Source organism: Zeus faber (assembly GCF_960531495.2).
Source record: "Zeus faber genome assembly, chromosome: 18".
NCBI lineage: Eukaryota > Metazoa > Chordata > Actinopteri > Zeiformes > Zeidae > Zeus > Zeus faber.
Window position 1 is genome coordinate 7,342,114 of NC_137210.1, and position 14,521 is coordinate 7,356,634.

At 47.6% G+C, this 14,521-nt stretch overlaps 1 protein-coding gene across 1 annotated transcript in view; it reads left to right on the top strand.

The window, feature by feature from the left end:
* arhgap15 (Rho GTPase activating protein 15) overlaps nucleotides 1–14,521 on the top strand; it is a gene marked incomplete at its 5' end in the record, with an annotated part of 54,774 nt that overhangs the window by 16,417 nt on the left and 23,836 nt on the right. The window contains 3 exons of the mRNA XM_080019525.1: nucleotides 1–62; nucleotides 12,312–12,410; nucleotides 12,665–12,815. The exon at nucleotides 1–62 is cut by the window's left edge and continues 28 nt beyond it. Of these exons, the coding sequence (XP_079875651.1) occupies nucleotides 1–62; nucleotides 12,312–12,410; nucleotides 12,665–12,815 (312 nt within the window). The remainder of the gene's footprint in view (nucleotides 63–12,311; nucleotides 12,411–12,664; nucleotides 12,816–14,521) is intronic.

The following is a 14,521-nucleotide window of genomic DNA, read 5'->3' on the forward strand; positions in this document are numbered from 1 at the left end:
ACCTCTGCGGAGCGTCCATCGAGTGGACGTCAGAGAAGTCCAGCCGAAAAAACGTCTTCCAGGTCAGAGGGGAAAAAAACGCAGCCAGAACAGAAAAAAGAACCTAATGACGTCACTTTCTTTCTGTTTAAATTAATTATTATTCTGTGTGTTTGGTTGCCTTGATCTTGTCTTGAATCTCTCTCTCTCTCTCTCTCTCGCTCCTGTCCCTTTAAGATTTTTGTGATTTCCGCAGCTTATCAGCAGGTTTTAACTTCTTAGCAATCATATTTGGATGTTCTCTCTCTCTCTCTCTCTCTCTCTCTCTCTCTTTTCTCTCTCTCTTTCTCTCTCCCTCTCTCTCTCTCTCTCTGGGGCTTTGTGGTTACCACCTGTTCTGAAGGATTTCATTTAGTATTTAATTGTGTTTATTTATTTATTTTTCTTTCTTTATGTATTTATTTATTGTCTTCATGAACTTGAACTCGAACTTGATTCATTCATTACTCGTTTGTTTATCTATTTCTTTATTTTTCTTCATTCATTTCTTATTTTTTGTAATTATCGTTTATTTTATTTTAAGCAGCACTATGTGACTTTTGGGATTTGGGATTTGGCGCCGCTACAGTTTCTGAGTGCAGTTGCACTTTTACAGCACTGTAATACAAATCGACCCCTGACCCCCGCCGCCCCCTCACCGTCAGAAGCCAAAGAAACATGTCAACTGACAAGGTTGAGTAATGTGACAGGATTTTACACAAATATGACTCTGCATATTTTTAATTATTGGGGCATTGGACCTGACCACTCACATAACAAAACAGAATGACAAAAAGTTGAGTGTATTGGTTTATTTATCACATAGTTTATAAGCATGCTAGCCTGGGATGGGTCTGAGGTTAGATGACTTTTGGCATCCTGAAAAATGAAATAACTCTGAGACAAGGACGATCGCGGTAAGGTTACAGCCTACATGGCCGAGGGTGAAACAAACCCTGTGGCGCAATGAAAGTGAGTGGGTCTGAATGAAAGAGGTGCCGTTCTCCATATTATAAGTCAGTATACCATTAAAATGATCCCGAAGCTGTTATTTTAAGGTTAGAAAGTTACACAGTGTTACTTTAATTCATTTAAAAAATGGGAACATTTCTTGTAATTTTGGTTTTATTTATTTTTTGCCAGAAGACACTGGAAGGTGATGTCGGGACATCTCCCTTTCCTTTTTTTTTTTTCATTCTTTTCATTTTGATTTTTTTTACAGTAGATTAAGAAGGAAACGGTTGTAAAGTAGTGGCGCTTCTTATTTGTCATTTTATTTTTGAAGATGAAGGAGATAATCTTTTGATTAAGGCTTAAGAAAAAGAAAAAAGAAAAGAAAAGATGATCAATTCATCAGGTTTCTGTGAGGAATGGCAGTGATATCGGGGAGGATGGCGGGAGAATGGAGGGATGGATGGAGGAATGGAGCAGGGGGGGGAGTGAGATTTCCAGATCTCATCAAATGCTTAAGACACTTCATCCCACACCCCCCCACACGCATACACACACCCCGCACGCCTACCGTGGCATCCCCCCCCCCCCCCAAAAAAATCTTCCATGCAGGGAAGATTAAAACGGGGGGGGAATTACAACATAATCTTAAATAATCCAAAGTGGCGGCTGGGGACAGAGAAAGAGTGCTCGCGAACGCCGTCCGACGCCGGGGCCGGGGCTTTTCCCGCGCTCCGACAACACTGTCAATCAACACCGGGATTAAAGTTACGAAATTAGCACGGAAGGGTTAGCTGCGTTTAATATCGCCACAAGTGTGTATAGGATCTGCTCGGGTGCATACAATCTGAGGACCGCCTCCAGACAGATAGACGCGATTAAAAAAAAAAATTATATATATATATATATATATATATATTTTTTTACATTTTCGTAAGCCACGTGCCGATCTCTCATGGCACAAGTCATTTTATTATTATTATCATTATTATAATAATAATGATAATAATAATAATAATAGTATATATATATTTTTTTTTATATTATATTATTATTATTATTATTATTATTATTATTATTATTATTATTATTTATTTATTTTTCGTTTTTCAAAGAGTCTTGACAACATAATTGCTCCTTTTGAACTTCCATAATCTGGCGGCCGAGGAAACGTCCCCGCTTTGATGCGAGTGGAGATAGAAGCATTTTGAAGTTGGCTTCTTCAGAGAACAAGAAAAAAAAATAATTTAAAAAAGAACCCAAAACAAAACGTGGCGGACGGACGTTTGAAAATGGGTCTGACAAATAAGGCATGGCCTGGATCTCTGAGCGGCTCTTCCATGAGACGGATGGAATACCGTGGAAGCGACCGCTTTGTTTTTCACCTCCCTTGTCGGCCGTTGTTCCCTCTTCCCCTTCTTTTCCCGTCTTCCACCCGTTCCCGTAAACCGTAGTTGTCATCGGCAAAGCAGCCGTCGATGGCAGAAGCCCCTGACCCTGTCTGCGTCCCGCGCCGCAGATGGCCATTTGTTTCTTTATTTTTCTCGTGCCCGTCACTCACTTCTCAGTAGGAACAATGGGAAGACCCGGCTCTTCCTGCAGGAAGTTCAAGTGCAAGAAACCAGACCTCGTCTTTTTTTTCAGCCTCAAGGGGGGTGGCGGGTGAGGGGGGGGGGGGGGGGATTCTTCTCCTCTTCCGTGAAGTTGAAGTAACTTTATTATTACACGGCTCCGCGTAATACTCGATTCCGATTGGCCCGTAGCGGCAATTGGAATCGAGTGGGTTATCTCCGAATAACGACCACCCGCGGAAACCACTTCTCCACCGGGATTCATGTTATATCACTCCGCCCTCATGCCAATACTAATGCTAATGCTAATGCCAGCCACCGGCAACATCTGGTGGCGCTGCACAGCAACTACGACGGCAACGGAAGGCTTGAGGAGAAGGATGCGATTTTGGATGCATTGTGGCTCGGTCTGGTTCAAATTGCTCAAAAGTTGTAGCGGCGTTAGAGACGCTGCTGTGGACGATTTTTTTTTTTCTCAGCAGAAGCTCTTGAGATAGGCATACTAGTTGGTTAAAAAAATAATTTCAAATCAAAATTCCGTCTCAATGCGTTTTTTCTACTTTAGCGAGTGGCCGTGTCTCAAGCGGGATAATGTGCAGCCAGCCGGTCATTATCGCTGAATAACCCCCAACCCGGTCGGGATCAGGCCCTTTTACGTATCTGTGGCCTCTTCGGGGATTTGTGTCGAGGAGAAAAGCAAAAAAAAATGCCACAATGCTTGGGCTAACCGATTCAGGGTGCTCGCTAACGTTTTTACTCTTGATGACCAATCTGGTCGGCACGCAGGCTGTTATCGCTCGCATCGGATCCCCATCGGTGCCTTGTTGTTCCCGCTTAACTCGGTCTCCGTCCGTCCTCCGTCTCGGATTCCACCGACATTCCGAGCCAGAGAGCAGGGGGATGCGGGGACGTCGTCCCGGCTTCACCATTGTCGCCGCCCTGCCCAGTATTTACTCAGCTGCGCCGTCTCTCTCTCGACTTGACACCTTTTCCTCTACCCCCCTCGACCCCGCCCCCTCGGACTCATCGACTCATCCCGCTGGTGTTGTTTCACAGACCGGGCGTCGCGGACGATAGCCCTGTTGTTTTGTTCCCCTTAATCCGCGCTCTTCCTGTCCCAAGGGCGGTCGGGGCTGTGGGCGCTATGGCTGGCGGCCTAAAAGGGCTGACGCGGTGAAATCCACACCTAGCCCCCCCTACCAGACACCTGGGGTGGGACAGTCAGTACACAAACACACACACACACACACACACACACACACACACACACACACACACACACGCTCGCGGAAAGAATGCCTTGGACCAACAAGGTCCAGAAAGGAGACGGGGTCGGCGGATGCGGGATCCATGGGATCGCCCGGCAGCCGCTGTTGCACCCATATGGGTTTCACGCCGGGAAACGGACCTCTCTCTCTCCCTCTCGCTGTGTGTGTGTGTGTGTGTGTGTGTGTGTGTGTGTGTGTGTGTGTGTGTGTGTGTGTGTTTGTTCCTCTCGTACTGCAGAGCGATAGGGACAGTTTCGGCACCCGTCAGAAGTCAGCCAGCGGATGCTCGGACGCAGAGATCTGCTCCACATACGCCACGCCGTGTTTGTTTCGCAGGAGGGGGGGGGGGGCACTTCAAACGAAGTGGCAGACGGTCAGAGCGGGAGGCGATGGATAATATTCCTCGTTTTTTTATTTTATTTATTTTTTTTCCTTAACCGTCCTCAGCATTGATTAACGGAGATGCATGCCGTCGTCGTCGACCCCCTCCCCCCTCTCAGACAGGCTAAGGACTGGAAAAGGTTCCCCGGAGGCTAATAAAACTTGAAAGTTCCTTGACATTGCCGGAATAATCCAAAAAGAAGCCCAACTTTGAATAAGTGGTCATGCATTTTTCATGCATTTCTGAATATCTGAGTGTGTGTGTGTGTGTGTGTGTGTGTGTGTGTGTGTGTGTGTGTGTGTGTGTGTGTGGCGTGAGTGAGTGAGTGAGTTGAGTTAAAAGCAAATAACAAAAGGAGGAGAAAAAGTCCAAATTGCCAGCGAGCCCCCTCCCTCCCTCCCTGGAAGAAAAGAAGAGACAAAAGTGATCTGGAGTCAAAGGCGTCTGAGGGTTTTTCTGGTGAACTGGCCGCCGCGACAAAGACGTCAACACTCGCGGGCCGCTCTCTCATCATTAATTGATTTCCTTTTTGGAGTTGGGGGGGGGGGGGGTTGTAAACTCCGGCTGTGAGCTCCTCGTACCCTCGCCGCTCTCTTGACAAACACAGTTTCTTCGTCTCGTCGCGCTCAGACAAAAGACTACAAAACAACAAGCGCGAGGAGGGCCGTAACAAAGCGAAAGAGATGATGAAACGCCGCCCGGGGCTAGAAAATAATGAGTCCACTTCTTGTCGAGGAGCCCTAACCTGCCACCACCAAAGAAAAAAAACACACACACCCACTTTTGTCTTTTGTCTTTCGACTAATCACCGGGAAGTTGTAATATTCTTTCCAACAAGACCTATCGCCACCTCCTCTCTTTCGGGATCGAGTTAAAGGTGAATTACGCTCCGAGGATTTTAGCCAAATGTTTTGGAGGAGGAGGAGGAGGTGGAGGCGGCGGAGGAGGTGGAGGAGGAGCGGCGGAGCCTCAAAGTCGGCGCAGTCTGTTTTTTGAGCTCTCCTCTCCCGCAAGGTTCGTTTTTGAGTTTGATTTTGATTTTCTGTGTTGTTTTGTTCTCTTTTCTTTTGTTTTTACGTCAACGCGCAGCGATGAGCGAGACGCGGACGATCGTGGGTAAAAAGCCCCGTCATTCGAGAAGCGACCGGACGCCTCCGTCGCGGATACTGTAGGTGGGCGGCTTTTCTCCCGGCCGACGGGGGCGGTCGAGGAGAGCCAACCTGGCTGGGACGCGGGGTGTTTCGACGGGGCGGGGCGAAGGGCGCGAAGGGGGCTGTGGAACTCAGATGGCGGTTGTTTGGGCGTGGTCCTGCCTGAACCTACCGCCCGCCTGATCCCACTGTAGGATGTAATCGTCCACAAGCCGCTGACCTGAGTGCTTTAATGCCATCCGTCTTAAGCTAACAGTGCTTGATTGCTTCCTGATGACTCGCCGTGATTACAGTGGGCGAATAAGAGTGGCTCTGTTCCAAAACACACACACACGCACACACACACACACACACACACACACACACACACACGTCCGCTGACCCATATAGCATATCAGCGTTATCGCCTATCAACGACACTCAATTATGAAAAAAATAAAATACTTTCTTTCCGAGTCCTTTCTCTCTCTCTCTCTCGCTCTCTCTCTCTCCTTTCACCCCTTGGAGAACATCCCATTTTTCATCCCTACCCCGTGCTGCCCACACCACGGCTTCGCTTGAGAATATAGCGGTCGTAGCGTACCTCCAAGTACGAGAGGCGGCGGCCGCCCTTGGGGTCCGTCTATTATTTTTATTTGTGTTTTTTTCTGTTTATTTAAGTGGCGTCTTCCGATGCAACTTTTAGGGGCGTGCGCTCCGACTGATGCGCGACGGCTAATTGGCCCGGGAGGGTCGCCCGGCTCCCCCTGTCACAGTGGAAACTGGGTTAGAGCTCGCCGCGTATCAATCCGCTTTGAGTTATGACGGCCGTTGCTCTGCGAGTGCTCTTGATTGAAAAGAAAGCTCTAGGTTATCTTGATAGGTTTAAAATTTTTGCACGACGGGTAAACTTGATGCGTTTTTTTACATATTCAGATCAGTTTGATCAGTGAGGTAGGTTTACAGCAGTGCAGATTAAAAGTCCATTCAACATATTCATATATCAAAATGACTGTATTTAACATTGTAATAATCTAGCAATTATAGAGTCATAATGTGTACCTACTGAGCATGTGTGCATAGAGTCACACTTGTAACTTCAGCCCACTCCCCCCGCCAGACCTCACCGCCTCACCCACTCACCCCCTCACCCCCTCACCCCATGTGCCATCCTAATCATCAGATGGCGTTCGCACTCACACTCACAATCAATCAACTCGCCATCTGATTGTTAGACAGGGAAAAAGGCTTTATCGTGTACAGTTTAATCGTCCCCTGTGATTCAGAGAGGGGATTGGGCGGGTGTGCGTGTGCGTGTGCGTGTGTGTGTGTGTGTGTGTGTGCGTGCGTAGTGTTACGGGATATGTGGCTACGGTTACGGGTTACATCGATACAGTTTATGACCTTTCTTGCAAAAGTTACCTTTTTAGAAGTACAGTCCCTGAACTGAACTCTGAACTGAACTGAACCAGAAAAACAGGAAGTTGACACCCCCCCCCCTCCCCCGACTGTCTCCGCTCAGTCCAAAACAAGAAAAAAACGCAGCAGAGAAAAGGTATTTGCGGTTGTGTTGGTGCGACCTTTTCCTTCTCTCTCTCGCTCTCTCTCTCTCTCTCTCTCTCTCTTCAAAAGCTGCTTACATGTGAAGTGGGCATTAATTTGAGTTCTTGAGAGAAACAGTGAAAGCGCAGTGCGTTAATCGCCAAAACGGTGGACGGATTTGGACCTCCGACGGCAGATTGCCCCGGAGATTACACAACTTGGAAATGAACTTCCCTTCCCCCGATAAAACCGCCGGCCCTCATTCTGGACGCCGGACAAGCACGGAACCGCCGTCAAGCGAGCCGTACCTTTTCCCCCGGAGCCCAGCGGATGAGGAAGGGACGGAGTTTGGTGAATTTCCAAAGCGCGGAAGGAAACGACTTGTCCATATCGAACTACACGATGGCAAAAAGTGAATGGCACAAACCTCAGAATTAACATTCTTCCCAGGGTTAGACCTGATGAAACACCCAATACACAGATGCTCCTTTTTCTCTCCAGAGCGAGTGTAAGAACCCTCTTTTCTTTTTTATCTCGACGAACCGTATCATAGCGCGGTTTGACACATTCACAGATATTTTGTTGCAAATTGGAAATAATTAACTTGGCAAAGTAGAATGCTTTTGCCGTTTGTATTGTTCCTTTATGAAGACGCGTAATTAATGTTTAATTTAAGAGCCAAATGCAAATGTATAAAGCCACAAATGGCACTCTCCTCTCTGCACCACTGTGCATATTTAAATATTAATGGCTCCAGTCAAAATAAGGCCCAGACGTTCAACATCGCCTTTATTAAGAAATGTGATGAAAAAAAAGTGATGTATTTCATATTCTTTTTCATTTTCTAAATGCAAAACAGTACTTTGCGCTGGTTACTGTAACTTCATTTCACTTTGTGGGTAGATGCGCACTAAACTTTTTGGTGCAATTTTGTTTTATCTTTTCATTTTTTCTTCTTTTTTTTTTTTTCGGTGCCGGCGATGGCATTAATAGAAAGCGTACTATACTACACCCTGCGCTCCATCTGCGGCTGTGCTTTGGTGTCTTTTGGTTCTTACACTCGGGGGAGAGGTTCTATCTGCTGCTAAGCTGCCAATGAAAACAATGTGATCTTGTTAACTCGTGGTCTGTTTGCTCAACGGCCGGCTTAAGAGATCAAATATCCAAACCCAGGTCTGTTTGTCTTCCTCCATCGATCGCCCGTGCGGGGGGGAACCTCGCTCTTTTGTTGCAAGATCAAAATTGCAAGGCCGCACTAATTCCTCAAATTCGTCAGTTCCAGTCGGGACTGCAGCTCTGCGTTGATCAGAGCGAGATTCACACGGCGATTGAGACCTGTTAGTAGCGAGCACGTTTGACTCTTTTTTTGGAGATTCGGTAATTGACAAGTCAGTCGGTGAAAAAAGAGTCGTTCGATTTTCCCTCTCTTCGTTCGTTTGATTCAGTCGGCGTAACGCATGGGGAGTGAGGGCGGACTTTTGGTAAACAATGAACAAGATTGGGTTGAGTCGGTTCGGCTCTACGTTGTGGATGGAATTCTCACAAGAATCATTCTCACAAGTACTTATTTTGGTGAAAGGCAAAATGCAATCACCTCCGATATGAATCCTGCCGAATGCCTCGGACATTCATTTAGGCCTCAGTCCTTCCCGCTCTTTTGCCGGAGTGACTCCTGACGCACGTATCTTAGTTCGCTACGAACTAATCGTCTTGCACCACTAAATATTAATAGGCCTAACTAATAAGCACAGTTCTATGGGTTTGTGATGTTTTGGGATGTTTTGGTCAACAGGACAGTGGAGTGCCGTGGGTGCGTTCCATTGTAGAAAGCTTGGGAAACCCCGACCTAGGTGTAACATCGGATTGTCACGCTTCCAATTCTTTTGCCTCCGAATTTTGGACAGGGCGGCCTTCTCAGTTCTGATATTTGTTTTCCGGCGTCCTAGCGTCTCCCCGGCATCCTCCCCAATCATCCGCCCGGGGAATTTGAGTAAACTGGACGCGCTAATTAAAATCGCATCGCGAAAACCGTCGTTTTATTTTGCGAGCGGCCCCGCGCGTGTCAGGATTAGCATCAAGGCGCATTAGATCTGTTTTTTTTGGGGTTTTTTTTTTTTTTTTTTTTCCCTCTCTTTTTTTTTTCATTTTTTTTTTTTTTTGCCGCCAAAACCTACAGCTCAATTTGAGCCTCGAACCGAGAGAAACGCTGTACCTTTTGTGCGCGGCGAGATTAGGACAGCTGACACCAGGACTGGAGGCTGCATGTGGCCGCATTTAGTTGAAAGAGCTTATCTCCGTTTTTCATTAACCCAGTGAATAGACACGGAGCGTCGGCTGTCGTCTCTCTTCGGGCTTCTCTGATAATCTTTAATGCATCTTTGACCATACTGATCCTAAAGAAAATGTTTGATATATTTTTTAAGTAGTTTGCACTCTCTCTCTCTCTCTCTCTCTCTCTCTCTCGCTCTCTCCATCCCTGCCTCCCTCTCTTTTTTTTTTTTGATTAAACTTCAGAAGGACGCGACTCCCTTATCGGGGAGCGGGATAGGCCGTGGCATGTAAAGCCCCGACGTTTGAATGGAAACCGAGCGGACGCTCCTGTTTTGGAGATGACAGAAGAAGAAGAAGAAGAAGAGCAAAGTGTTGGGAATGCGTTTCCGCGCGTTAAATCCTGACGCACTTTTTTAACGCCGCCAATAGATGGGGGTGGGGGGGAGGGGTTGACGGCGCTGCCCTGCCGGATTTCGAGATAACAACTGGTGGCGACGGAGTTTTAAGCAAATGCCCCCTCTTATCCGACGTCCCTGATTCAGGAGGTTTTAGGAGGGAAGGGTTTTTAAGCGGACGCAGCACGAGTGCGAGGGGGTCGTAACATCGAACGAGGGGTCAAATTTGCCGTGTTTGCTTGGAGGCGCCGTTTTTCAACCCGCTGCGCCCGCGGCACCCTGGTGAGCGCTCGCCGGGTGTGCCGTGGAAATGTTTACAATTCTTGCGCTCGTACCGAAAAACACATAAATAACGGCAACCAGCCCTTGCGTTGCAGGATCAACATTTCAAGGCCGCACTGTTCCAGGCTGGATAGCAGGTCTGCGTTCATCACAACGAGCTCAAGCCGCAAACTGAAAGTCACTATGAGGAGTGATGAATGGTTCGACTCTTTTTCGAGATTCGGTAATCGATGAGTCACTCAGCAAAAGCCGTAGTGAAGTAAAGAGACGTTCAGTTTTCCGACTCTTTGTCCGCTTGATTCGGTTGAGTTGTCCGAGTTGTGAATGTAATTCTCCCAAGAATCCTGGGAGGATTAGGACAGAATTCTGTCAAAATGACTTATTTTGGTGGAATGCAAAGTGTAAAACCGTCACATTCAATATGAATTGAGCCAAATGAATAAATTGTTGTTTTTTTTGCCTTGGACTTTTATTTAGTCCTCAGTCATTATTTTCACTTTGGGAGTCGAAGACTCACTCGCCTACCCTTTAGCAGGAGTGACTCCCGAAAGGATTTGTTCGCCGCGAATGAATCGCTCATGAGTCTCGCATCACTAACTATTAGTAGGCCACGGTGATAAGCACAGTTCTATGGGTTTCTGACGTTTGGTGACCTTTTTAGTGCTTAACAGGATGGTCGTGTGCCGCGGGATTATGTCATCGTCAAAAGTGTGGCATGGCAGAAAATAGGTTGGGAAACACTGGTTTAAGACACAGCTAATGTATTTTTCACTGACACCCGCTTGGATATACCGCTTCTTATGACACCTTCACGGGTACAGAATGAACGGATAAAAGACGAACAGGATTTCGGGATTCCGTATAAAGGGATGAGCGTCAAAGAGCGACAAGATGAAACATACACGGATGCGTCCGTGTAGGTAGCGCCGGCGAGGCTCCGGCGGGAGCCGAAGGAAAGAGCTCAATGTGTCCACCATGCAAGATTCATGACGGGAACAGACTGCGACTAATGCAAAATTCATGTTGAGACATCTAACCGAGGTTACAAAACAAACCCGATCTGAATACGCGCGGTGCAATACGGTACAATACATAGTAAACACCCGCCCGTACATCGATTGTCCACGCTCCGGTCCGTGTGACTTCTATCTATTTCACCTCAGCGATATTTTTTCATAGGCGGGAAATTGTGTGCGGATGCGGATGCGGAGCGAGGACCCCCGCGGATGCACCGGCCGCCTCCCCCCCCCCCCCCCCATTGGTGAACCTGTCCCCCCCCGCCATGCATGGGTGATGTGGCGTCGCAGACCCTATTACTGACACATCCCGGGGCTGCCTCCAGGAGGAGGAGAAAAAAAGAAAAAGCCACAATGTTTCCAGAGCCAAACACGCTTGTAACGGCAGAAGAGAAGGGTTCGCAAACACGCTCTGACAAGGATTGCGCCAGTAACCATCCCCCCGCCCTGCCACCCCCTACATTTTAGATCTGCCGTGGCAAAGGGACGGGGGCCTAACCGCTGCTGACGCTTTGTAACCAAGTCAGGAAAGTCAGCCCCCACCCCAAAAAAACAACTCGGAAAGTTTGAAGGTTCTATGTAGGGTATAACCGGAGTACCGGCACACATGGAGAGCAGGGTGCCACTTTGACCAGGCTCCCCGAGGCTACGGATAAAACATGACATTCTTCCCTCCCCGTTCGTTAAAAGGTTCCGTGTGACACCAAGCATTACGGGTCCGGGTCCGGGTTTTCACGCCGGATTAGGATGACCCCCCCCTCCACCCCAAATAAGGGGGAAAAGGTTACGTGGCTACCGCGAGAAATTACCTCCTTGAACTTGAAGGAGGGAAGGGAGGTAGCGAGAGGAGCTATTCTCTCCCGTTATTTCAACTGCACGCCCGAAGGGCCGCTGGTCCTATTTCCTGCTCCCCCGAAATATTATTCTCTTTACTTTGATGTTATGGGTTTAAAAAAATGTTTTGCCTTTTTTTTTTTTTTACCCCCCTTTCCGCGGCTTCTTATCAGTGTAATTCCGAGCGCGCTTGACAACGCTGACCTTGATGTCACGGTTTCTTTGAGACTTCCCCTCTCCTCCCCGACTGCGATTATTGCGTCTGACGGCGCCAAACGCCGTTACGGCACCGTCAGGCGCCATGCACAACGGGGCCCGATATTAAGATGACAAGTATCACGCTAATTGTGTGTGTGTGTGTGTGTGTGTGTGTGTGTGTGTGTGTGTGTGTGTGTGTCCACTCACATCTCTCCGAGGAGACAGTCTGTTTGTCTCTTTCTTTCTTTCTTTCTTTCTTTCTTGTTGGAGCCGACCCTCGGTAAACGTGAGGTGCTTGTCACGCACGGCAGAGCTTTTCGGCCATTTACATCAACATCGCCGACGGCGATGCCCCGCGACCCTGTTTGCGCACGGATCGTGTGGGAACGTGCGTGAGGTTATCCCCCCTCCGCTCGCTGTTGCTCATAATTTCTCTCGATTCATCCATTATAGATCACAACAAATTCGGGAAGCGAATACCTTCTCCAGGCCGACAGCCACCCCACCATCTGCAAATGGTACGACGCCATTCAAAAGACGGTCAGTTCCTTGGTGAGCACTTACTTCTTATTAAACCTTATTGATCCTGACGTGATTAAGCGAAATGTCTGGTTATGAGTCACATGTATTAAAATGAAAACCTGGAGCTCTATAAATCATAGGCCGCCGTGTGGGATTCCAAAGCGCCGCTGCGTACATAACAATTAAGAGCAGAGCGGTGCATGTTGGGATAACACTTAAGTGGTGATACAATTAGTGACCTTTGCAACGGGGGAAGCTTCGTAAACCCCTCCTCCCCCTTTTAGTCCAGCAGGAACGGAGGCTCGGCTCCTGGAAAGCCCGGGCTCCGGAGGTCAAACAGCAGCGAGTTCCTGCCAAGACATGGCTCCCTTCCGGGGTACGGGTCGGCCTCCCCCGGCGCCAAGCAGCGCAACCCGGGACACCGCCGCTCCCTGAGTGAGTAACTGGGAGGGAGTTGTACGGGTCTGAAATGGAGTCGCTGGTAAAAGGTTTGACTCTTTATTTTTTATTTATTCCTTTTTTTTCTGGATTCAGTCATGGACGAGTCACTCGATTTATAAAAGGAAAAAAAAAAAAAAAAAAAAAAGAGTCGTTATGAATGGAATTCCCACGGGAATCATTTAATTCTGCCAAAATGATGCATTCAGGCGGAAGGATGTGAACGGTGGATCCAAGAAGATAGCTTTGCCTCATTCTCTTGAAAATATTTATTTTGGCAGAGAAATGCGCACAAAAATGTTTTGCTTCCGTCAAAAGTCACATCCAAAATGAATTTTGCCAAATACCTTTTTGCCAGAGTGACTCCTGAAGATATTTTCGCTAAGAACGAATCATTGGCTCAGAACGAACCGTTCGCTGAGAACGAATCGTTAGATAAGAACATATTGTTTGAGTCATGCGTCACTACTATGAAGCGCTTCCATTACAAGCTACTCATGGTTGCATTAAAAGTTGTTTTCAAGTATGCAAAAGAATGACGTGATGGTAATAGTTCTTCCCGCTGGAGTTATTCGGTGTGACACATTCCCTTGATATTTTGTGGCACTTTAATGGTTTTAGCAATACAAAAAAAATACAAGAATGCGCGACCAATGTTGATTTCAATTACGGCGGCAGGCAGAGGACCCATGACACGGGAACATGCTAATTAGCAATATGTCAGCATATGTCAAGAAGCAATTATGGTAATCCCTGTCAATGGTTCAAATCAATCTTGTCACCTTTGGCGTCACACAAGGAATATTATTGATGCTGGATGATCAAATTAAAATCCTAATTAGAGACGAGGGATGCGTAAGCCAAGATCCAGTCTCTTGTCGTTAGCTCTAGCATTTGCCTCCCGATTCCTGTCGATATACCCCGGCTTCCTCCCCCGGATGCAACGGGGTATTCATGCGACTCTCTCTTCAGTGACAGATATCATTCAAGGCACAGTTCAGAAGACGACACTGAGACAAAACCGGGCGAGGGGCGCGAGGCTAGCACGTGTTCCCGTTTTGACAGTGATGGGAACAGCCTCAAACGGAGTACACCAGCACTGGCACTGGCACTGGCACTGGGATTGGGGACTGGGGGGGAACTGGGGTGAGACTGGGGTGGAACTGGGACTGGGACTGGAATGGGACTGGGATGGGAATGGGACTGGGATGGGACAGGGACTTGGATGGGACTGGGACTGGGATGGGACTAGGATCAGACTGGAACTGGAACTGGGACAGGACTAGGATAGGAATGGAACTGGGCTGAGACTGGGACTGACACATGATCACCGCTATTTATGGCTCACTCTTACTGGATGAAACTCTCTTTCACTAGTTAAAGGAAGGAAAGAAAGAAAAGGAAAAGAAAATCAGCCCTACTTGTATTTCAAAGCTTGCCTGTACACAAAATGGGTCATTCCCGTTCATTTGGGAGGAGCGATCTGTTGGTTTTTATTAAAATGACAAGCGTTGCCCGGTCCCTTTCAAAAACAGTGGGGTATTCCCAAAGAAACAAAAGTGGGGAAAAAAGAAGGTTCAATTGGAATTGATAATGGAATAAAGAGGGAGAGGTGCCTCGAAGGAAGTCTGATGAATAATTAAGAATGGGAATGTGAACGGGGAAAATAGCAAAACATTGTAGAATCAGGTAGCAGCGCTGTC